The 24,318-nt window shown below is 41.3% G+C and overlaps 1 protein-coding gene across 1 annotated transcript in view; it reads right to left on the minus strand.

Moving 5' to 3' along the window:
- Positions 1-12,110: 12,110 nt before the first annotated feature.
- Positions 12,111-24,318, minus strand: part of SCML2 (Scm polycomb group protein like 2) — a gene marked incomplete at its 3' end in the record, with an annotated part of 51,152 nt that continues 38,944 nt past the window's right edge. Inside the window, exons 9-13 of the mRNA XM_079549162.1 lie at positions 20,875-21,057; positions 19,736-19,849; positions 14,616-14,897; positions 13,746-13,909; positions 12,111-12,236 (exon numbers count right to left, since the gene is read on the minus strand). Of these exons, the coding sequence (XP_079405288.1) occupies positions 12,111-12,236; positions 13,746-13,909; positions 14,616-14,897; positions 19,736-19,849; positions 20,875-21,057 (869 nt within the window). The remainder of the gene's footprint in view (positions 12,237-13,745; positions 13,910-14,615; positions 14,898-19,735; positions 19,850-20,874; positions 21,058-24,318) is intronic.

Genomic DNA, 24,318 nt, shown 5'->3' on the forward strand with positions numbered 1-24,318 from the left:
ACTTGGTTTTAAACTCATTTAAAACTTTAAACTATCTTTGTAAGTTATTTTTGGGGAAGGGGGAGAGGAGCAGAAGTAGAGTCCCTATAAGCTGGGTTTCTTCTTTTTTTTGTTGTTGTTAAATTTTGACTTCGTGGGAAACTGAATAAAAGCAACCTATTTTTCAAGCAGATTGCACATTTTGCAGCTTTAATGGAGTAACGGATGAGTCAGAGGGGTAAGAGCTATTTTCACTGCCATAAAGTGCTTTGATGATGTAATTCTTCATAATGGTTAGAACGGAAATTTCAAAATAAATGTTTGTATGTGCTAATCGGTGGCGGTATCTCTGTCATTTCTGAAGGGCTTTGGCAGCATGGAGGAGGCCTGGCCAAAGGCTGCAACCGCCCTCACTTGTTCAGAGTGCTGCTAAGAATCCACCTGGGAGCGGATCGGGGCATGCTGTTGGGGGCACTGCGCCCCAGTGGGCTTCAGAGTGGCAAAAATGAGGGTAGCTGAGCGGTGCGGCCCTGTGCTGACGCTTACAACCCAGTTCTAAAGTGTTGAAAGCAATAGCAGCAGTTATTTAAACAAGAAAGTCTTAAAAACTGGGGGAATTCGGTTGCAGAGGGGTGATAAAGAAAAGTCGCCTAATTTTTTCCCACCTGGCTGTAGATATATGGAGGCATTGTTTATTGTTAGTTTTATAATTGTCTTTGATGGCTGAAGTCAATGCACATGAAAGAGCAGAACTATGTAACTTCATTACCTGACGGTGTACAAGCCGCACACGTCCATGGAGAAATGTGAATGTACCATTACAATAAACGTTCTGGTAAGTGATGGTTTTGCACTTGTGTATGACAGCTGGAGACGCGCTACTGCACGTTGGCTTTAAAGACCATCTAGTCCAACCCCCTGCAATGAATAGGGACAACTACAGCTCCATCAGGGTGTTCAGAGCCCCGTCCAGCCTGACCTCGAGTGTCTGCAGGGCCAGGCACCCACTGTGGCGTAGCTCTGAACCCGTCATGCAGGTAACGCAGTGCTCTGACTGCGCCACGCTTCCTCCCTCTGTAGCCAAACAACTCCCAGGTCTCCCCCATGGGCAGAGATTGCGGCAGTAGTTCTTGCAGGAAACCGGCCAGAGAGGCAACTTCCAGGTTCAAAACGCCATCTCCAGCTATGGGCCTCATCATGAGCTCCATTGACACTCCCGCTGCAGAGAGCAGGGCACTGCTCAGTGCCCCACCAACCGTCCAGGGAGCGGGAAGGGCGTTCTGCTGCTCTTTTGGGCTGAAGCACTACTCAGTACACAGAATGAGTGGGTGTTGTGCACCCCTACCATCATATCCTGACAAACTCCTCTTTTTAGATGTTTTTATTTTTCCCAAAGCTGGCAGAACTGAAAATGCTCGGATAGCTCGTAGCATTGATGGATTCATTAATGTTTTGTCATCTGACAGGCTTTTGTCTTCTTAAAATAATCTTGTTCTTAGGTGAAAAGCGTTCTGCTGCTTTGTTTTGTTCCTCCCAAAAAGCTGCGCTGATGTTCCACCTCTCAGTAGCTGCAGCGCTGGGGCTGAGGAGGTCCCTCAGGACTCCAGTTCCCATTGTCACTTCCCCACAGCTGTGGCCGGGCCGGGCGCAGGGTGACATGACCTGCTGGTTTGCCCTGAGGGAACAAGACTCCGAGCCCAAAAGCCCTGATACCATGGCAGTCAGCTGCTCTTAGCAGCCTTTTTAAGTGCACACAAAACTGTAAGAACACCCAACTGCTGTGGGTGGCTGACTCAGGTGTGAGGACAGACAGGCAGCAGCCAGCAGGCGCCCCAGACTATTGCAGCCCTCCCTCGCTGAAATGGAGCTGAGGGCAAGGTGTGTGAGGAGCAGCCGAGGCACCGAGGAGCTGAGGGGAGGCCTGATGGCAGCTGCAGCTCCTCACAGGGAGCAGAAGGGCAGCGCTGAGCTCTGCTCTCTGTGACAGCAACATGGCCCGAGGGAACGGGGCAGCTGGGGGCAGTGGGCACGGAACAGCCATGCCACAACACCTCCCCTTATGCAGCGCTGGGCAAAGGCCCCTACCTAGGTGCCATCTTCCTGCTACCGCTGCTTGTGTGTGAAGCACATGGGCACAGAACAAGGCACTTAATTACACGAAGATTGAGCGCTTCCACCTCCTCCTCGCTGCTAGCAGCAATTACAGATTTTGTACATTGGGCCATTAATTTTCTCCACGGCTACATTTTAACTGCTTCTGAAACTTCTGCAGGAGAAGGATGGGGAGCTGCTATGTGATATATGGAGCCTCCATTTCTGGTGGCTGTTAATGGAGACATTAATACCTCTTGAGAAGTTGAAGGGAAAGTCATTAAGCCATAATGGCAGGAGGAGGATGTTTTACAACAATGGGCACATGCAAAGCAGAGACAGAAAGGAGCAGCACTGACCCTCAAGGGCAACCCGTGTTGGCTCCAAGCTCCCAGTGACTTGGGGGGTGGGTTTTATTAGGAGGTGAGGAAAGAGCAGAGTGGAATCCCTTTCCATCTGTTTGCTCTCAAGGAGGGGCTTTGCAGGAAGACATGGACCCCAACTTCGAGCTCAGGGAAAGCAGCCCCAGGGGCAGAGCTGGCCCATTCCCTGGCACTGAGGCAAAAAGAGCAATGACATTTCTAAGCCTGATGAAAACAGGTGATATTTAGACTGACAGAACAGACACACAGCCAGGAGAGAAGCGAGCAAGGCAAGTATGAGTTCAAGAAGGTGGTGGAACGGGAAGATGGAAACAGGTAACGGAAGCCAAAAGCCCCACCTCCAGATCTGTCATAACATGACACCTATATTAAAGCTAGCAAGAATCCAGCCACAGAATGAAAGGAAGAAGCAATGCGGCAGCCCTTGGCCATGAGCAGACGATGAGCAGAGCAGAGGAAGCTGTCAGCTTCACACAATGCACCCCAGGGAACTGCAGCATCATGAGCAACAGGGCAGCGAGTACAGGGTGCGCCTGCCTGGGATGAAGGCAGCTGAGACACAAACCTCACACCACATCACAGCACAGGGAACACATCCTTCCCCCTCTTGCTCTGCCTCTCCTATGACACAGCCAGTGGTGGGGAAGAGTGGGACTCAGCAGCAGACCCAATTAAACTGGAAAGAAAGGGGAAAGAGAGTAGCAAATGCATCAACTTCTATCACAGATGCACACACAGCACTGCCTTGTACGTCCCACAAAAGTGGCAGCTGAACACCAAAGGGAGCAGTGCCAGGAGTCCTCTCCTCCACTTGTGCAGAGGCACCTCAGGACAGGTATCCAGCAGCAATGCTCGGCCCAGCAGCAGCCCTGACCAAGGATCTCCGACAATGAGAATGTAGAATATTATGTAATATCCTGGTGCCAGACATTTGGGTTTCTTTTTGTGCTCAAGTTTATGAGAACACGCTGAAATGCTTCGGCAAAGCCCTCACTTTCATCTGGCTGGGACGGGCTCCTGCGTTCCTGCACGTCAGCCTGCCACTGCAACAGTAATGGTGTGTATTTGTGCCACTTGCTTCTGTACACACCTGCCTCTTCACTCACTTCCATTTGCTTCTATACTCACCTTCTCCCCCCTACTCTTTACAGTTTCATTTCTCTGAGACCACGTTACGTACTCATCAGTTCTGAAGTCTGCAATTCAGGACAGTTTCCACGCACAAGCAAATCCCCTAATTTCAGTGTGGAAAATGTGTTTTCCACAGTTGTTAAATTCCCAGTATCGCCTCCCTGCTAGGAAAATCCATCTTGTTGTTTAACCACCTGAATCATTTCTGCATGTTTGGGGAGAAAAATTACTAACCACTGAAGTATTTAGCACTGCTTTGTGCCCACATATCCCAAGCTCTCCTTCAGTAATAGTGTAAGATCCTGGTACTGAAATTATTAGGATACTTTCAAATGAAGTGGGGAAAATGAAAAGAGCACCAGGCAGGATGGCATCTAATAGAAGCGCCTGGAATGGAGTACTGTTTTCCAGGCAAAAAGTTTTCACTGTAATGAAGTTCAGGTTTGTATGGAAGTGCTGGGAACCCAACGCCCTGCCAACCCGTGCCAAGCCCCCCTTTGCTCCCGGGATTACTAATGTTCCTTAGCCCACAGCTGTCTCAAAATGGCCACATTTTCTGCATTGTTTTAATATCATCCTTCCCACAATCTCCTCATCAACGACATTCCCATCCTTTTCTGCTTAAGAAACAGAGATGATAGGCAATGTTCTGTCCAAGTCTGGCATCTTGGCATCTCAACCAAACCACAGAAGAGTGCGTCACTGCAACACAAAACAAGGAGGTCCTTCTCCCCAGGACCTATGTACTATTAAAAAAAAAAACAGCAACAACAAAAACAACAACCCATAAATCCCATCAGTAGGTATGGGAAAGTTATTAATTGCCAAGGATTCTGCTTCACCAGTCATTTAGTTGTCTACTAAGACCTCAAGGGGAAAATAATAACACCTCACCTGCATCCAAAGTTACAATGATTTCAGGTGAATTTGTCATGCTTTAATTGAAGTGTGTAACAGGAAAATGTGGCATGATGGCGTGCCCTTAGAGACCCTGCACAGCTCAGCCATGCAGGCACTGAGCTGCCCCACTGGTCCCGAAGCCTGAGGACCATACACCTCACTGGCCAAGTACCCCAATACTCATGTACAGGGGGTCCCAGCAGGACTGAAAAAGGAAATATTTAAAATGCCGTCATCTACGTTTCGCCACTTCAAAAGAGAAACAACAGTGCTGAGAGTGTGCAACACACTGGGATCTGGGCTCAGAAATATTTTCAAGGGATAACAGACTTTTGAGATCACATACTATGGACATCTGGACTTCTGAGCAAGACACCTTATGCAGTAGACCATGGGACTTTGCCAGTGCTCTTTCATTTAGTAAAACACCCAAGTATATCCTCCTAAATGCCAGGTAGGTCTTTCATTAGGGGTTCAGGTAAAGGGATTGTTCCACCCTTCTCACAACAAACGGCACTTTCGATGATGAATTAGTTAACATCCTGAAGTGAAGAGAGAGTGGTACTGAAGCTCCCATGACAGATACTGGCAAACTAGTCAACAAAAGCCAAGGAGTCCAGAAAGCTATTTCTCTTTGTGAAGCCAATGCTGCTACTGGGTCAGTCAACTACGCTTACATGGTCTACAATGAGAAACAGCTATGGTACAAAGATGGGGAGCTATATGAAATTAAACCCAATGCTGTATTCTTTGTCAGGTGAAACTTTACAACAAATCACATCAGGAGGGAATTGGTGGCATCAGCTCATTCAGTTAGGAAGAAACAATTAAAGGACAGAGAGAGGATGCCTGAAGGATCAGGCAGGGAATGACTCAGCCCTTGTTCTCAGATGAAATCATATCAAGAAGTCTTTGGTATCTGAAGTTACGGACAGGCCCATTGGTTTACCTTCAATCAAACATGGCACTACATTTAAAAGACGAGTTTTGATTTTTTGCAACTGGTGACCAGCAAAACGAAGGGGGAAAAACAGTCAATTTTCACACACGATAAACTATTTTACACCCCTGACATAGCTCAAAACGTTAATCTTTAACTTTCCTCCTTAAAATCTCAGCTCAATACCAATGCCCAAAGTCATCAGTTATGACTCAGCAATCAGTGCATCTAAATCCAAAACGGTTTAACTTTGTATTCCACCTGGTTTCTCCTTTTCCTCAGTTTTCCATTACTTCATTCTTCATATATTTTCCTTCCCATGATTATTGCACAAAAGCCCTATCACTCATCCCTGCCTTCCATTTCTGTTTTCTTTCAAAACATTTAAACTTTCTCCAACCTGCTCATTTCCAGCTGCCAAACCCTAAGACAGTTTACAGTTCATTACGGTGAATGCAAGGATGAACGGAAGCAATACTCTCCCTTTGACTGATCTGAGAGCCCATTGCCCTGGCCCTTTGAAAACAGCTGGCAACATTCAACTAAAAACAAAACAAGCAAAAAAAAAACAACACACACCTAAAAAGCCACCACTGTCCATCAGCCTGATATGAAAAGAAGTTGTGTTGGTAAACATCCCAAGTCTTGTTAGGATGACCTAGATTGTAGCTCACTCCTAGTGAACCAGCATAAAGCAGGGCCAGGCTTGAACTGAACCTTGATTTATTAATTGTGCCCTCCCCACTACTTCGTTCATGCGAGCACAGGAACTTAAACACAGACAGACAGACAAGAAAGAACTCTGTGGATTGCACCTTGGGTAATTCAGCCTCAGCCCTCTGTTCACAACAGAGTACCACCAGCATTCCTAGGCAAGGAAAGAAATCAGTAGCAGTAACACATTATGCAGGGATCAGCAAGGAAACTGCTGAGTCCTTTTCTTATTTTTCAAAACACACAGAGTAACAAGTACAAGTAAACATCCTTCCCTCAAAATAGAGGCTCTCCAGTGGTAGGAAGACCTGCTTGGCAGCTCTGGTTTGAAGAGGTGGAAGTTGAGGGAAGAAGCGTTCAGAGCTGTCTGAAATTCCCGTTAACATTAACACAAGTGCTTGAAGGAACAGAGTGCTTACATAACCATGAGGAAAAAAAATGAAAACAACAAAAACCACCAAATACTCTCCCCACGAGAAAAGGAGAAATCTAGGAAGATGCCATTCAAACACCAGACTTTCTGAGGTGCACCACCATTTGTTGAGGTTTTCCAACTGCCTCGCTGACTTGCCTCAGCTTCCACCTGGGAGGGGAACCGAGTACTTGTCTTTCCCATTCCTGACCTCACTGCTGAGGCTGCCAGCACAGGGTAATGGCAATTACCATGGTGGTTTTGTGGTGCATTCATTTCCTTCCAGCTGTCATAACTAGAAAGGAGTCATTGGCAGGAGTGCGTTTCTGCCAGCATTGAGCTGTACATCTGTTCACATTTGTCTGTTCACACAATACGGGATGTGATCTCCCTTTCCTCTTGTGCTGGCATCTGTTTGCTCATACGATTTATCCTGGAAGGGCTTTGATTTCGGAGGCTAAAAAGTCAATCTCAGTAGATGAGAACGTCTTCACGTATTTTAACAAGAAAAGAAGTAGAGATGTGCAGCCTTCACTATCAGCACTAAGCAGCTCCACCACAGATGGGGAAAGCTGAAATAAAAGTAGCAGAGGTCTGAGGTACAGCTCAGAGGAGTAGCAGCTCAGGCAAGGCTCCTTGCTTGTACTGCAGAGCTGGGAGATTATGGAGCTGGTGGAAGCTAATTCTGATTCAGATGGGACAAATTACAGCTAATCAAAATGATCTGCTAGGACAGGGATGGATGATTCATGTAAGCGAGGGAGTTAAAAGCCTGCTGGACCGCTGTAACGGCATATTTTAAGGACATGCTGAACTCCCATCATCTACGCAGCCACGGTCAGAGGAGAAAGTTTTAAAATTTATGTGTTTGTTGTTTTCAAAGAAGAATTTCTGGGGTTGCCGCTGTAAAAAAATAAATAAATCACAATATAAAATGCCTTCTGCTTGCTGACTCAAAACACAGAGAGCTTACAACAGACTTCAGATTTTAAGATAAAGGCTCAAAATGGCTCTGTGTAGTCTTTTGAGCAGCAGGAGCACTGCCAGTTTGGGAACAAGATCCCAGGACTATGGATTGGTTACTGAGCTTTGCAGAGCGAAAGATTATAATCAAGGATTGAGCAAAAAGCAGCAACCATTTCACCAGAGGAATAGATGTGAATGTTTCTACCTCCCTGCATTACTTCTAGGCAATTCCAAGCAAGCACTTTCTACTCACTCCAATAGTTTTACAAGCAATAAAAAAAGAGGGGAGGAATATATGACCTCCAAAATTGATCTCAAGGGGTGTTTTTGCCCTCTTTTTTTTTTAAAGCCTATCTTTACATAGCTTCAATTCAGCAGAAGCTCATATATCTGATGTTGGAATTAAACATTCATGTAACTATTACATAACAGCTTGGCAATCAAAGAACAAAATATTGTTATCCACTTTCAAATCTGTTTAGCCACATGACACTGCATTAGAACCAACTACAGTCCTCCACTCTTATTCAGAACAGGGCAGAGACAAAAGAAAACTAGAAGCACTTAAAGCTGTTGGTACAAATCCCACTGTACTTACACAAAAAACCCTCAGGCCTATGCCGAGTGGTATTTCTGTTTTTCCCTATAGCACCACTTGCTCTACAGCTTTTATGAAGTTATTACTTCTAGTCACTATTTTAAGTCTATGGGAAAAAAAGCTTTTAGAAATCAAATAGGTTCAGAGCAAGCGGCATAAAAGTTACACGCAGTGGTGTAGACAAAAATCACTGAGCAGGCTTAAGATAATTTGTGATAATGAAGAACAGAAAGAAAAGCAGCTCCAACTGGAAAAAGAATGGAAAAATAATATTAAACAAATCATCCTAAAGCAGTGAGTATCTCTGCTTCAAGTTGGCTAGACACAGGCTGCTCCCCTACTTGTGGATGTTGGGCCATTTAAATTAAAAACCACTTATAGTACAGATTCATATACACAAATATATGAATAAACTTGCATTACTACCTCATTTTTAGTGGAAAACATGATCCCAAGCTCGCCCACTGGAAAGTTATGTGAACAGGAGAAAGTGACTCTCTGAGTTAAGCAGGAAGATAACCTATTAATTCCACAGTGTACCGTGCTTCAACTCTCTCCATTTTACCTCCAATTAAAGAAAAGACAGGTGGATAGATAAAGGAATATTAGAGCTATTCAAAAGTAGAGTTTTCTGCATCGTGTGCAGGACATGCATGATGACGTCTGCAGACTCCCATAAAACTGCCATTAGAATAACAGAGAAGGTTAGTGCAGCTTTTGGGCAAACTCTCCCTGGGCAACCGAAAAGGAAGCAGAGTTTCTACAAACACTATGAGCAGGCAGAAGAACATCTTCCCCTGTAACTACCAGCCAACATAAAAAATGATGTGCCTTTATTAAAGCAACAAAAAAGGGGGAAACATTCCATCCTTTGAGCCAATCCTTACAACGCAACATTGGTGTCTTTTACTGTTCTTCATGAGTTGTGAGAGATGCTGCTCCTCCTGGAGAAGGAGCACTTTAATTTCAGATAGAAGAGACCTTACCGCACACTGACAAGTCATAGCACAGTCTCGCAAGAGTCTAAAAGTTGCAGATTCAGCTGGTAAACTGGTGAATCCCCACTGATAGAAAAGTACCTCAAAGAACGCACCACACATTGTTTTGTATTGAATAGGCACCAAAAAGATATTCGTTATCCCTTGAGCAAGGTCAGTCGCAAAATGCCTCCAGACTGTCGTTACTTCCATGTTCCACGATTCGCCTGCAAACTGTTTGTGTTACCATTAGCCCAATTCACATTACTTTTCACATGCAGGCGGATCACTGCAAACGGGCATCACAATAACAGACTTCTCTGTAACACAAACAATAAAACCTAAAGTACATGAAGTTCAAACCCACTGGCACTGACTGCTTTATTTTAAATCGCTCCATCTGAACGCAGCACAGTGTTTTAGTTTTTAGCCGTCTCTCCCCCTTGGTGATTTATATGGGAATTCTGTAAACTGTAAGCAGCGGTATGCTGTATTCAAAACTGAAGAGATGAATATATTCCTAAATCGTTATTTTGAAAGCACAGACCAACCAAAGTTCAAATATGAACTGCTTGGCATAAACAATGTTGGAACCATGTTATCCTTCGGAGTGAAACTTCCTCACGTCAGATGTTTACACGAGCTGTCCAGACCTGCCCAGTGCAAGATAAGAGCTACCCCTGCCTACGCAGGCACTGCTTACACACAGTGTCAAAACGAAACGTGCAACAATGAACAAACCATTTTATTTTTGTTGATGGGAAAGAGCATCCCACTGAAAAGAAAGAATAAAAAATATATTCTGCTAGAACACATGGAACGCTTGAATTTCATACTACAGCACGTGGTGAAATTCTGGTATTGTAACCCCCCACCCCCCCATGCACACGGGTGCCCGCAAAGCCTTGAACAAATATTTATACCCATAATAGTGCCATGTATAAAAAGTTCATTCCACAGAGGCCAAACTGAAATTTTAAACATCTTTGTTTCTCCTCTGCCAACGGCAATGTGAAAAATGAAAACTGTTTAGTTAATTGTATGAGCAGTACTTCTTTTTACACTGAAGAACTCTGAACTTCAGCATAATAAATCATGGTGGAAGTAAGGTTTAAACAACATACTCAACATGCGGGGCATGATGTTTTTCTTAATATATAACTGGAACTTTCATATGGTTTTTATCAATGATCAAGTCAGTATTTTCCAAACACAAAGAGAAAATATTCTGCTTTTCCAATCAATGCTCTGACCTCTTCCTAATATTCAGAACATGCTTGTATTATTCATCTAAGCACACACGCACCACAAAAGATATGCAAAACAAATCAATATAGATAACCTTTTGTGTCCAATGTCTAGCAATGGAGTAATAAAAACAATCCTCAAAGCCCAAATTAAAATTGCATTGCAGTCACTTAAACTAACAAAGCTCTTGGACGCCGGTGAGCCACAAAACACGTTATTTTGCAGCAGTATCTCTGCTGAAACCTGAGCAGTATCAGAGTATTGGTACAGCAAGGCAGTTTCAGAAAAGGAATTTGTAAAAAATACATTTTTACTATATAGCTTCATATAAAAAGGCAATAAGAAATATAATAAAACCTACCGTTTAAGGACTACACCTTTCCTACCAAATAGTTTTCGTCACTTGCACTATTACATACAGTACATTCAGTTTCCTACACAGAAGTATATTTTCTTGTCCCTGATGTGTATTACAATTGGCAGTGAAAACAAACTGGTTTATTATCACCGCTGGTTGTTGTAGCTTATATAAACAGCACCAATTTTACCCTAAACAGGCTTATCCATTACACAGTGGCACTTCCTTAAAGGAAATACAAGTCTTAAACATCAGAACCAACCACGTATTTCCAGAAATATACCAGAATACATGGCTCAGTTAAGTGATGAATAACCATGAGGATTGCATAGTACAGGGATTTTGCCTGTAGGAGTAAATCTACCCTTTGATTGTTTGTCACCTTCTGACTCCAAGAATGGACAACAAATTAAACAGGCGCTAATGGAAATGAAAGTAGCACATGACTAAAATCACTGGTAAAAAAAGAAAACAAAACCCAGGAAATTGTACAGTTCTCTCTGGCACAGTGCAAAGTACACATTAAAAACTGAATACATATGTACAGGGTGTTTGTGCATTTTCAAATACATGTAATGTGCATTTCCCCAACACGTACACGTGTATCTATAAAAAGCATGAGGACGTGTATCCATGACAAACTTAGCAAAAAGATGGAATGTTTTAAAATGTGGATGCGTTGTTACAGTGAAATCTGTCTGTTCCAGAACAGGCTGTTTATACAGCCAATGTGCTCTTCCATGAAACAGAACTATTATTGCCACCATAAATTGACAACATACCCTACATTTGTCCTCGTAACTTACGAAAGGACTGATAATCACACTTTATAAAAGCTTAGAATTGTTTGAAGCCCTCTCCTCCGTAACCCTTCCCTCCCTACACCTCCCTCCCCCCTGAACTGCTCATACAGCTATTCCCTTTATGGAAATCTATGAAGAATAATCTAGCTGAGTATTACTCTTCTGGAGAAACAGGCACTCACTGCTGAGATTAGATCTTCTATTTTCCTTGCAACGTAAAAGTTCACAGCCATCCCTGTAATAATTATTAACATCTGATGCTGTTTCTGTTTTTCCCTTTGGGATTCAGCTGTTTTGGTTCTGAATATGAACATGTTTGCTGAAGTCTGCAACAGAGAATGTGCCTTTTGGCACTGTTACCCAACCTGCCCATTACCAACTGTCTCTCCCTGCAAGCTGGCTGAAACAGTTCACTAAAACACTAGAATGGAATACATCTTTTCCCTCTACTTTCTCCTAAGGTGTCTTTTTTCACATTTTGACAGAACTTCCAAAAAATACAGATAACTTACACCAGCAAAAGACTTTTAAATAAAGGTGATGGCAGTTAACCTGAGAGCTCAGTGTGGTACACACACACACACACACACACTGCAGTGTCCCCGTTCAGCTAGTACTTTCCTTGTTTAAGTCTTTCAATGTGGTAGCACAACTTCAGGGCGGGCCCCAGCTTCAGTCCCATGTATTTCATGATCATATCACTCCTCAGTAACAGTAGTGCCTTTCCATCGATTTCCTGCAGAAGGAAGAGAACAAACACAACACGACTATTTTAACAATCTGCACACTAACACTGAAAACTACATTATATTTGTTGAGAATGCAGTAAAAAAAGCATTTACCATATACGAGGCAGTAACTTATTGCAATGTGATAATTACCCACAGCCCCTGAAAGTGAATTTATTGTAGTGTTTTTACTGTATGGTTAAGGTCTGTGAGATACTAAACGAAATTACAGTAAGTAAAGGAAACTGACCAAACAGCCACCAAAAATAGGTACAGCTGAGAAAAAAAGTGAATGGGTCAAGGAGAGAAAAAAGGCTGCAAAGGAAGGTCTGTGCAGTTAGAGATTAAATGATGCAAGCACGGAGGCCTTGCACTGAACCTTGAACACAGCTGTGGGAGGATTCTGGCATGCGCATGCAAACAGTCACTCAGAGGAAGGGGTTACAGACCATCTGAAGCTGTGAAATAAGACAGATCTACAGCCAGGTTAAAGCAGACAGATTGTTAGGATCAAGACTGAAGACAACTTAGTCAGATTTCAACTGCCTGGTTGAAAAGTTGCTGAAATGTGACAGTCCAAAGCTCTTAGTAGCATTACATACTGCAGACAGGCAATTAGTTCCCTTAAACACCATAAAGAGAATTATTCTGTCTTAGTTTTTTTAAACATAAACCTGACAAAACAAGCGACATTTAGTCTTGTTACACAACTAAGAATAACACACAAGACAGGAAGTTTTGTTAAAAGTTACTTTGAATTTTGCTTCTAATCCAGCTTACTGTGAAAGAGTTTAACTGTTAGTAAGAGCTGGTGCAGAATGGGGGCAAAATGCTACTAAAGAGAAAGCCAACCTCTTTTTGGAGAGCCAAATATAAAATGAAATAATGACACAGCTCTTCGCTTAACACCTTGCCATACAAAAGCGCAGTGAAAAGGGAGATCAAAAACAACACAAGGAAACCAGCATTTACAGTTTATCTCCCTAAGTACAGTATCTAGTTAGATCCTACCAAACTCCATATTCTTTGTCAAAACAGACAAATGTTTCAGCTCAACCTCTGAATTTTAGTATTGATGACCAAGTGCAAAGGTAACAAGGCACAGCAGCTTCTCTGCTTTGGGATAATCCATCTACAAAACAGACGGCCTTAGAGAAATGTCACCAACAAAAGACAAGCACCCCATATTGCAGGTGAGAATGTCAGCTTCTCAAGATGTACCACAGCAACAGGGTGCCTTGGAAGCTGGCCACTACAATGTAAGAGTTCCAGTATCACACTACCTCGTACCAGCTGGAAAGCAATGCATATTATCTTAAGTCTAATGAGGTTGGAACACAGAGAAAACATACTGCAGGAGGATTTTCAGGTGGAAAAATAATTTTTCAACCTCCCTGTATTACACAAGTGAGCAGTCTACCTTTAATTGGAAATACAGTGACAGACATCGAAGTCGTATTCTAGAAGACTAATGCAATACATGACATCTAGTAGAACAGAATGGATATGCATCATACATGTCTCCTGAAGAGTTCAGCATGTGGAGCTAGTGCCTGCGGATCAGCTTCTTTCACAAAACACATTACTTCCTCTATTGACCAGGTGGACGGATCCTTATTCGATATTCTTGAAGGTTCCCTCTTAAGTGAATTCAGATCAGGTCCAGTTGTGGAACTTGCAGCTTTCAGCGTAAGAGTATTGTGAAAAGAAGAAGTATCACTAGTCTGTACAGGAATAACACATTTCATTTTACATATGACATTCTTAACAATAGGCTTTTATTATTCGTTCTTTGTCATATATTAAAATAAAGGATGTTTTATTTTCCTTCATGTATCAAACCATAATACCAAACAGTTCCATTTGTCTTAAGTACTCTCTACAACTGCAGATAATTACAACAACATAAAAACCAGCTCTATGACATACCTAGAGGGATTAGTTTGACTTGTGTTTGGTTCCCGGGTCCCAAGATGCCAGTATCCGGGAAAGTGGCAAATGGAAATTCAACTGTGCAGAGGAACAGGAAGAAACCCTATATCTGTATATCAGCAATACAGAAATAATTGATAAAATGCTCAGAAAGCAAGCTGTGTTTAACGAGCACTGCCCAATCCAGCCTGTTGCAGGGTCGTCCATGACAGCAGTGAGAGGAAAGTGCAGCAGACAAGACTCCTCTGGCTTGCTCCATGGTATTAGTTCTAGCAGGCTTAAGTTCTGCATTTGAAGTTACATTAGCAAGCCTGACGTGCTTGGCAACAGCACAACATCTCACTCCATATGTAACGTATTTTCTGTGGCAAAGAACTTCTTTGTTCATAACTCACGGACTTTGCATGTTCATAAAAGCTGTTACATACTTTGGAAAGTTTAGGCATATAGCATACCTTCAATCCTCCTCTGTATTCGATTCCTACTGACTTCATAGTAACTGCTGTTCCCAGCAGAGCTCAATGACAGCCGGCGCAGGACTGGGGCTGAATTTGAGGTAGCAGTCACTGGCTGAAAGGAATTCCTGTAATACGCTGCACTCCCTGAAGTACGATATTCGGCAGAATTTCGACGGGCCGGGCTTGACAGATTTACTGAATTAAGTGCAGAATCCATAGAGTCCTCAGAGAAGCGATGCTCTTTGGAAGTGCTGTTTTCTTCTATACGTAACGTTTCTGCTACAGAAAACAAAAGCATCGATCTGTTCAAAACGATGGACTTTGTAGCTTTGTTATTTAATTCCTTGCTATGTTCTCTTGAAGATAATAAAGAGCTCCAAGCCTGTTAACAAATCTCCTGTGAGACAAGACTTACTGCAGAACAGTCATTCTCAAGTAATCACTGCTCCTTTACTACATTAAAAAATTTCCAGTAAAATGTCTCATAGACAAGTTTGAGACAGTCTTCCATAAATCATCTCAGCTGTACGTGTTAAATATTATGAGCAGGATGTGGACATAAGGTTTGTTTGATTTTTTTTTCATTGTCCGATACTAGTATTAACACATGCAATCTCAGTCAAGCATTTTCATCATCTTTCTTAATGGTTACTTTCTGAGAATCTGTTTAAGAGTGCATTATGTTTATAATTTTTATAAATATAAAAAGAATTATAAAAAGAATTTTTTAACATAAAAAAACCTCTCATGGTAACTAGCAATTGTTTGATTTCTTCTACACAGTAAAGGGAATCTCTAACTTCATAAGCAAGAGGACAATTATCATCTGTAGATCTCCATATGTTCGGAGACAATAGCCATCACAAAAAACTGAAGAGACTACATGCAGAGCTGCAGAAGGCTGTAAATCCTAGACTCACATGCACACTAACACAATACACTCTGATCACAATGCTGCATCTACGCGTAGTTAAACATCAATGGGAACACCACTCCATTCTCTCATCATTGTATGTTCTCAGCTCCACTTGCACTAGGCCAATATCTACCCTGAGGAAGAAGCTGGAAGCCTGATGCAAAAATCTGCATGAAACAAATGCTGCTTTGGCAAGAGAGTTAAGAGCTGGAAAATATAGCTAACAGGTTCACAGAAGTGTAAACTCCACATTACCATCTTGAAAATTACTCTATGAAAGTTATAAAACATATGCTAGCGGAGCAGCATATTCTTTGGGGTAACTGGTACAATCTGTGAAACAAATTCCTAGAATATGCTCTTTATTACCCTTCTTATATGACAACTTCCAATAACTTCTTGGGAAACTTCCAGAATTAAATAAAGGAAGAGTATTTTCCTCAAACAAACAAACAACAACAATAACCCACAGAGAGCTTTTTAAGCACGTTTAACTTGTTCCATTAGCAATTAGGTTCTCTCTCCTGAAGTCTGTATAAACTGGAGTTTAGTGAAGAACTTGGAGTGTATTTCACAGTTACGATCTTCAGGCAACATTATCCCCAAGTGGAACAAAGACACCCAGAGAACCAGTTCCCTACTTAGCGAATTCAGTAAAGCGAGACATGCAAACCAGCCTAACATCTTCTATTAAACACGACACTTTAGAAGCCTTAAAGTCCACAAGCCCTTCTCTTTCGAGTACAACCCCCAAGACAATAGTGATAAACTTTCTAGTTTGATCTGTATCAAAAAAGCAAAGCAGTAGCTACTGAGGTTTTTGGAGAAAGCAAACTTTTATTTGTTGGCTTGAAGTAGCTACAGCAACTTGCTAAAATGAAAGCAAAAGCCATCTTTCTATAGTATTTCAAAGATACTAACTCATCATTGATAAGCACTATAATATTAAAGGAAACAAATGAGAAAGTTAGATTCAGTAGAGAATGAGACCACCAAACGAAGTCTTGGTGCAAGACTGAAAGGCAGAAGTAATACTTCAAATGGCTACAGAAAAGCACTACAAAGGAGCCCAAAACTTGTAGATTGAGACTTCGTAAGTTTTTAAAGGCGTGATGAAATACTGGAAGCAATATTCCACACCAGAAAGTTTCAACAGGAGTATTTCAGCAAATATCAGCCAACTCCATGCAATGTCTTATGAAGGAATCTTTTTATAGTAATCAAGCAGAGATCCCAAATATGTCCTTTAAATAATCATCTTATGTAATTCTTTCCATGACCTCTCAAGACATAAAGGGTTTTAAATTCACTATACTATGAAAGAATTTAATTGCATTTACTCCAACTATGTCTCTGGTTTCTTTCTAATGCTATTGATCCTAATTAAGCAACAGTAAATAGGGATGGCAAAGAGAAACTGTGCTTTGTATCCCAAGACACTAGCATTTGAGCTTAGAATCAGAAAATCACAGAATGGCCAGGTTTGGAAGGGATCTCAAGGATCATGAATCTCCAACCCCCTGCTACACGCAGGGCCACCAACCTCCTCATTTAATACTAGACCAGGCTGCCCAGGGCCCCATCCAACCTGGCCTTGAACACCTCCAGGGACGGGGCATCCACAACCTCTCTGGGCAGCCTGTTCCAGCACCTCACTACTCTCTCTGTAAAGAACTGCCCCCTGACATCCAACCTAAATCTTCCCTCCCTCAACTTAAAGCCATTTCCCCTTGTCCTGCCATTATCTTAAACTTATCTTAACTCTTCAGGTCACATACACAAGGTGGGAACACTGGCATACTTCACAGGGTGATCATCTTTTAAAAAAGGTGTTTCTGCTCAGCAGCTCTACTGTCTCAATCCACCCCCTTTCAATCCATCTAGCTTCTCTACAAACCAACCCCAACTGCAGTCTTGTAGAAGGCACTGTCAACAGGTATGAGAGCTGATTCAGAATTGGTGTGTGACAAATACAGCTTTGCAATCAGTGGAGCAACAAATGACTCTTTTCCTACCTCAACATTTGGAGCAGATGTGAGTAGTAGAGGGATGGAATGAGAACAAGTTTTTTTCTGTTACTCAGGAGGTTCCTCTGTAGAATACCTGAAATCTGGGTAGATGTATAAAAGGCCAGTAAAATGCCTTATGTTTCAAATGTAAGGGTAAAAACAGACTGCTAAAGACTGAAGGCCTTAGAAGGAATTGGACGTTTTGTTTTCTTGAAGCTCCTCTGGGAATAAGCTAGTTGTTTTGCTTCATACATAACTGCATGATGTAACTGGCTGCAGTAGTAAAGAACACTCTGTTTTCAAGGGGAAGGAGACAGAGTTGTTTCTCTTTTCCTTCTCTTATCTTTCAGAACTTTAAGAAGAAACTGTAATGGAACAGAAATAACAGCAAAATCTGCAAAACATATCTACGAGTAGATCAGAAGGAAAATGAGCAGTTTGAAAGACCCTTTCCCACAATTATTCCATTTTGCGTTCAAATGGTATTTCAAAACAACTCTTTCAAGACAACTGTGTCTCAATGGAGCCAGAACATTTCAGGGGCAGATCTTTCTTGCTAACCAGCCCATGACTGACCGCTATGAAATTACCTCCAGATTTTCCTCAGAGGACATTGCTCTAATGGGAAACACACAACACTGGAGAATACTTTGCCTCTCAAAATACACATAGTACAAACTCAGACCTCTTTTTTTTTCAATCCAAGTAACGGCACTTTACAATAAACTATTGATAGTAAAATGAATTTGAAGAAATACACTGACTTCATCTATAAAAGGGTTCCGTTCCCGTATCAAAATGCTCATCAGGTTATAACACGCATGCCAACTTACTTACAGGGAGATTTCTTATAAGAGAATGCAGGTCTAAGACATCTGTTTATCTCCAATTTAAACAACTTAATTTCAGTAGAATTAAGTGTTTTACAGTTATTCACACAGTTGCTTACTAGAAATATATGATTTAATGGCACAGATGTTCTAGACCTAAACCAGGGTCTATTTAAGACAGAGAAAGCTCTGCATTGACAATTTTTATATTTCTACTGTGGTTACATCATTGAAGTTAATACATTGTATTTATATCAAATTGTAAGAAGAACCATTTTTAATAAGCTTTAACATTTTAATTTGATATCCTCTTCTGATTTAAGTGTGGCCCCATGACTTTACACAGAAAAAGAGATTATTCTGCCCACACTGAGGCTAAATGACAAAACACCAGTAACTCAAAAAAGAAGAAAAAAAAAAAAAAAGAGAAAAAAGAGAAACAAATGACACATCTCAAAAGCCTTTGGAAACATTATGCAAATATACTGCAGCAATAGAAAGTATCTATCAGATGGGATGAGTCACATCAACAAGTTACCACGGTTTGACAAGTAGCAAAAGCAGAGTAAAACCACTCTTTCCTAAGTCTCTCTGTGAGGTTTAAGCTGACACGCTTCACTTACATTCTGAGGCTGACTACAAATCGGCACAGCGAGCTACTGCACCTCTGCCACAGCACAGACAAAAGCTTTCCTTTTCCAGGAGTCAGCTGCACAGAGAGGCTCCCCTGCTCTGGTCCCTGCCGTGGCTGCATTTTATCCAACCCATTCCTGCACTCATCTGAGTGCATGATGAGTCAGTGCAGAGAAGTAAACTGCAAATATCTCCTAGCTTTGCCAAAATGTTTTCTGTGCTTCACTGGGTCAGTTTGTCACCCCATCAGCAGGGAGGCATGGGATGCACTACAGAGACAAGGAGGCAAGGAGAGCAGGAGCAGAGCAACTTGTAGGGGCAGCTAGTCATACATTCAGTTAAATTGTACCATCAAAACACATCCTTGCTCTTACAATCATTGGCCCAAGCCAAGAGTTATTAGAGTTGCTTCCAATTTATCTCCTAATCCATTTCAAGGGAATTATTTTTGTACTAAATAGCCATACATGAAGCAGGAAGCTTCAAATGTCACCTATCTGCCTGAGTGATTTCACAAAAAAGACTGACATGTTTAGGAGAAAGACTTCTTGAACTTGCAGTAGATCGTCCATAAGCACAAAATCCATGCCACTGATCAATAAATATCTCCATTCTGAGCTGTCAAGGACTATAGGCAAACCAGAGACATACACTGTACTCACTCCTTTTGAGTAGAAATACCAAAATCATATGTAATCCTCGTATGTAATACCAACACAATGTAATCACCTTCAGATGGATGAGCATCACTCCTCGGAAGCTTAGGGGAAAGGGGAGCGGTGTATGGTGGAGAGTCCTGAGAGTATCGTTTAACACTTCCGTTTTCATGTATTTCTTCTTTTGCTGTGAAGAGGAAAGTCATCACCCATTAATTATGGTATAAAAATGCTCACAGGGAAAGTCAAAGTACAAAAGGAAAAACATACATCAAGTCATTCACCAGGTAACAAATCCATTTCACATAGAATCCGTCATTTCAATACAAACTTCAAAAGCTGAAGTAACAGCTTAGTTTATACTGTCATCATCCAAATTTCCAAACTTAGTCTACTTTCCTGAAAAGTATTAAAGCAAATGACTTTTATCTCATGAAATGAAACAAATACAACTTCTTTACTGGAAAAAAAACAAAACAAAACAAATAAAAAACGAAATACCAAAACCACGATACTTTATTTTCTAAAGCAGCACCTGTAAGACTGAAACTGCATTGATGTCAAAGTTTTCTCAGCTATGGCTCCTGATAACTCTTGGACTGGGACTCGTAATACCAGCACTGCAAACCATTTGATGGGAGACCTTGAGCATGTTATTTCCCTCTCACTCTATATACCCCCAGAGTACCAAAACTCACATAAAATGTCACAAGCAGCCAGCTGCAAAACCCACCTTCTTTACTAGACTGTATGCTGCAGATCTAAAATTTTGGAGCCATCACTGAGCAAGGTGAACAAAGGAAGAAAAGACTTCAGTGTTGTAGGATAGGCTGAACTGAATCACCTCTCAGAGCAAGCCCCTTCTTATAAGTTAATAAGCATCTTTATCCAAGGTTATTTTATGATTCAAACATAAATTGAACAGGCAAAATGTGAAGTTTTGAGTCTGTTCTTTTAGTAACCCAGTGGTACAATACATATGTTTCCTAGTTGACCACAAGAAAGAGTTAGCAGAACAAAATGATTTCTGCACATGTGCTATGAGCTATCCCAACCTGCCACAGCACTTGTGCTCTGGAACGAATCTACTAAGAACTGAACCATTTCAGTCAATTTAAGTTACAGCAAAGCAGACCAAAACGTTAAATTTCATAAAGTAACCACACTTGTCAAAAATAACAGTACTTGTAAACAAGAGTTGTTTCATAGTACCTGGTTTGTTCCTATCGTACTCCGTGGGACTATGTGCACACCCCATGTAAGGGCTGAAAGGCTGGCTACTGAAAAGATTATCGCATTGAAGACTGTGGCAGAGTTTCTCCAAGAAACGTAGGACAAACGATGCACTGTTTACAGAAGGAAGATTGATGGCATGCTTCTCCCCATCAAAGGAAGCTGCGAATAAGAAGATGATGTCAAACAGCCCCTGAGCATCACGAAGTATAGCAAAACACTAACAAGTAAAGGACATTCAGCTTTGATTTAAAACATGCAAGACGTGAGAGGAATAAACAATCTTTCTGGTGTTTCACACATTTACATTCAAAGAACTGGTTGTACCTTCCATTGGATCCATGCCACTTTAAATTTGCTCTATGAGAACTTATTTTAAGAAAATAACACTGGCTTTAAACGAGCGTAACAGATCTATTCTCTCAACATCAAAATCTTACGGGCAATTTCAGTTGTTTGCTTTTAAAACAGTACCTCTATACCACCTATTTGCAGGAGATAACCAAGAAAAGATCCATTACAGCACTTGCTAGAGAGAAAAAAAATAAACTTTTTTTTTTTTTAGTTTGTAACTGAACTGAGCTTACAAGCAGTAGTGTGCAGGCATGCATCACCACTGAAATTCTGACTACTGAAACTCATTTTGTCATTTGATATTTTACCATTAGAGAAATCCATCCTGCTGTCAACGCTACAGTGATGAAGCTGCAACTTAATTCTAAAAAATCTAGGTGGCAGAGATACCACAAGAATGGACTTGAATGAGTGATTACAAAGAGACTGAACATGGGCCAACATCTTTTACTTGCTGACCTCTTTCCTTGCTCTCTAAATACTTAGAATGATGTAGTTAATGATAATTTCCCCTTTTTGTGATACTTACTGAGATTCTGAAAAAACCTCTATTGCAAACGCCACCAGTATGTAGGTAAATAATTACAATTATGTTAGCTGAATCTTTTGGTTATTTCTAATTAGAAAGACACTACAACAGAACAGGAACGAACTTGTAAATTATGCTTAGGGTTGGAAAGAATCAGTGTGAACACCAGGTTTATGCATCAATTTGTCTTCTCGGCAGCTTTCTGTTTTTGAGATTCCAAATGCTAAGCAGAGCTTTAAAGGATCACACTTGGTTAGTGGCAGATGCATTTTCAAACAACAACAACAAAAAAAAAAACCAAGAAAAAAAACCCCACAAAAATTACAAGAAAACCTTTATTCACAAGTCTGAAATAAGGAGCATATCCATATTGTGTTACAGAAGAAGACAGATATTATATACAAAAACAAAGAAAACGCCCCAGCACTAGCATATTTTATGCTTCCTTAGGAAATCAAACGCATGACTGACTTATACTGTTAAGTGAGCCTATGATTAGGGTTAATGCAAGTGCACAGGCTAGCATCAACAATAACACACTACCTCTCATTTGCTTTCATTGTGTAGTGACCCAATGCAGGTGCCTAAAGTTTAAGAGTCAGTACCACAGGGACAAATCCTGGACCCACGGGTTTCCACGGCCCATTCACATTTTTTCCTGTCTCCAATGTTTAAATGAAAACCTAATGATTCACATGTGGCTCAGACACAAGGCTCTCTACCTCCTGTTTGGGGAAGAGGTCTTGGGAGGCATATTTCTGCTAGGAGCTCAACCAGTTCTGGAGAGCAAATGGGCTGTGAGACCCAGCAGAGCCTGATCTCCTGATATTTACTGCAAGGTAGCACTATCAGCTGCAGCAAACATTCAAATAACTTCATAGTAGCCTCACAGGTAGTCTTACATGGCCCAAGGGAAATTACTTGTTCTCCACATCTTAATTTCTCATTCACATCTTAATTTTGAAAAGAAGCATTGAAAAGAATAATATTATCTTAGAGTTGGCAGGAGGATAAAGCAAGAAACATCTGAGGCTATCTGAATTCCCCAAGACATACCATGAGAAAAATCCACAAAAAAAAAAAAAAAAAAAAGGATTCAGTGCAAACACAGCTCTCTTGTACTCCAAATGTCTGAGGGCAACCATAGGAACTCCAAGCAAAGGAGTGGGATCCAGATCTACAGGCTCAACAACTCTCTGCTCTGCCTGGGGACAACAAAAGCTTCTTCCTTCCAAGATAAGTGCTAGGGCTGAAAATAAAAAGGAGTACTTCTGAGGTGCAACAACCTCAACCTCTAATGACAAATAAACAGGGAATTGAGCTTGTTTGTGCAATCCCAGCCCTTGGGATGAAGAGACATTCTCATTTCTTTAGTTTTCATTGTGTAGGTATGTTTCAAACAGCAAGCTCGAGCCAGGAGAAAGGCTGAGAGCTAAACTATCAGACAACTGTGTCTGTCTGATAGTGAAGAAAATCACCCAAGAGACTGATTTAATTCTCTGCTTGAGAAGATTTATCTGAACCTCACTGTTTCATCCCACTAAATGACACAGACTCAGAGCTACAAGCAGAAAAGAGGGGCTGACACCACCACCATGAGTGGGCTTGCTAATCAAGCCTTTAATTTCCCTTTGGTTACATTTGCTTGAATTGAAACCTTATGCATCAAGCAAAATTAAAACGGTTTGTGCTTTTGTTTTGAGTAAGAAAAAAATCCTAAATTCAACTCCATTCAAAACAATTATTTTCTCTGGCAGCTGAACCAAAAGAACCCACTAATTATTCACACATATTGTAGCAAGATTATTTCATCCAAGTCCCAGCATGCAGTTTTCTACTATACCAAATACAATACTTGCCATGAAAGTTCATCACAAAAGATTTAGATTTCTTTCCTTAATCTCTGATGCAGACAATTGTTTTTCTTGCCAGTCTTAAAGAAAAACCAACTATACAAAAAAAAAACAAAAACAAAAACAAACAAAAAAAAAACTTTCAAGCAAAAACTCTACGAGAAAATATTCTCACAATTTCATTCTGCAGTTTCTCATTTTATTCTACTGTATGTAGCCTACCTTCCTATCCAACTGCACAGTTGGTTTTCATAGAATCACAGAACGGCCAGGGTTGGAAGGGACCTCAAGGATCATGGATCTCCAACCCCCCACCACAGGCAGGGCCACCAACCTCCACATTTCATACCAGACCAGGCTGCCCAGGGCCCCATCCAATCTGGCCTTGAACACCTCCAGGGACGGGGCATCCACAACCTCTCTGGGCAGCCTGTTCCAGCACCTCACCAATCCCTCTGTAAAGAAGTTTCCCCTGATATCCAGCCTAAATCTTCCCTTCCTCAACTTAAAACTATTTCCCCTTGTCCTGCTGTTATCTACCTTTTTATTTTAATGTATTATTTTAGTTTAATGTATTACATTAACCTAAGCCACATTCTGTTCTTCTCAAAATATATCCGACAATTTTTTTTTTTAATAAAATGACTCAAGATTTGACTGATCACTCAGTGAGCCTCTCAGCAACCT

This window comes from Tetrao urogallus, assembly GCF_951394365.1.
Source record: "Tetrao urogallus genome assembly, chromosome: 1".
Taxonomy (NCBI): Eukaryota; Metazoa; Chordata; class Aves; order Galliformes; family Phasianidae; genus Tetrao; species Tetrao urogallus.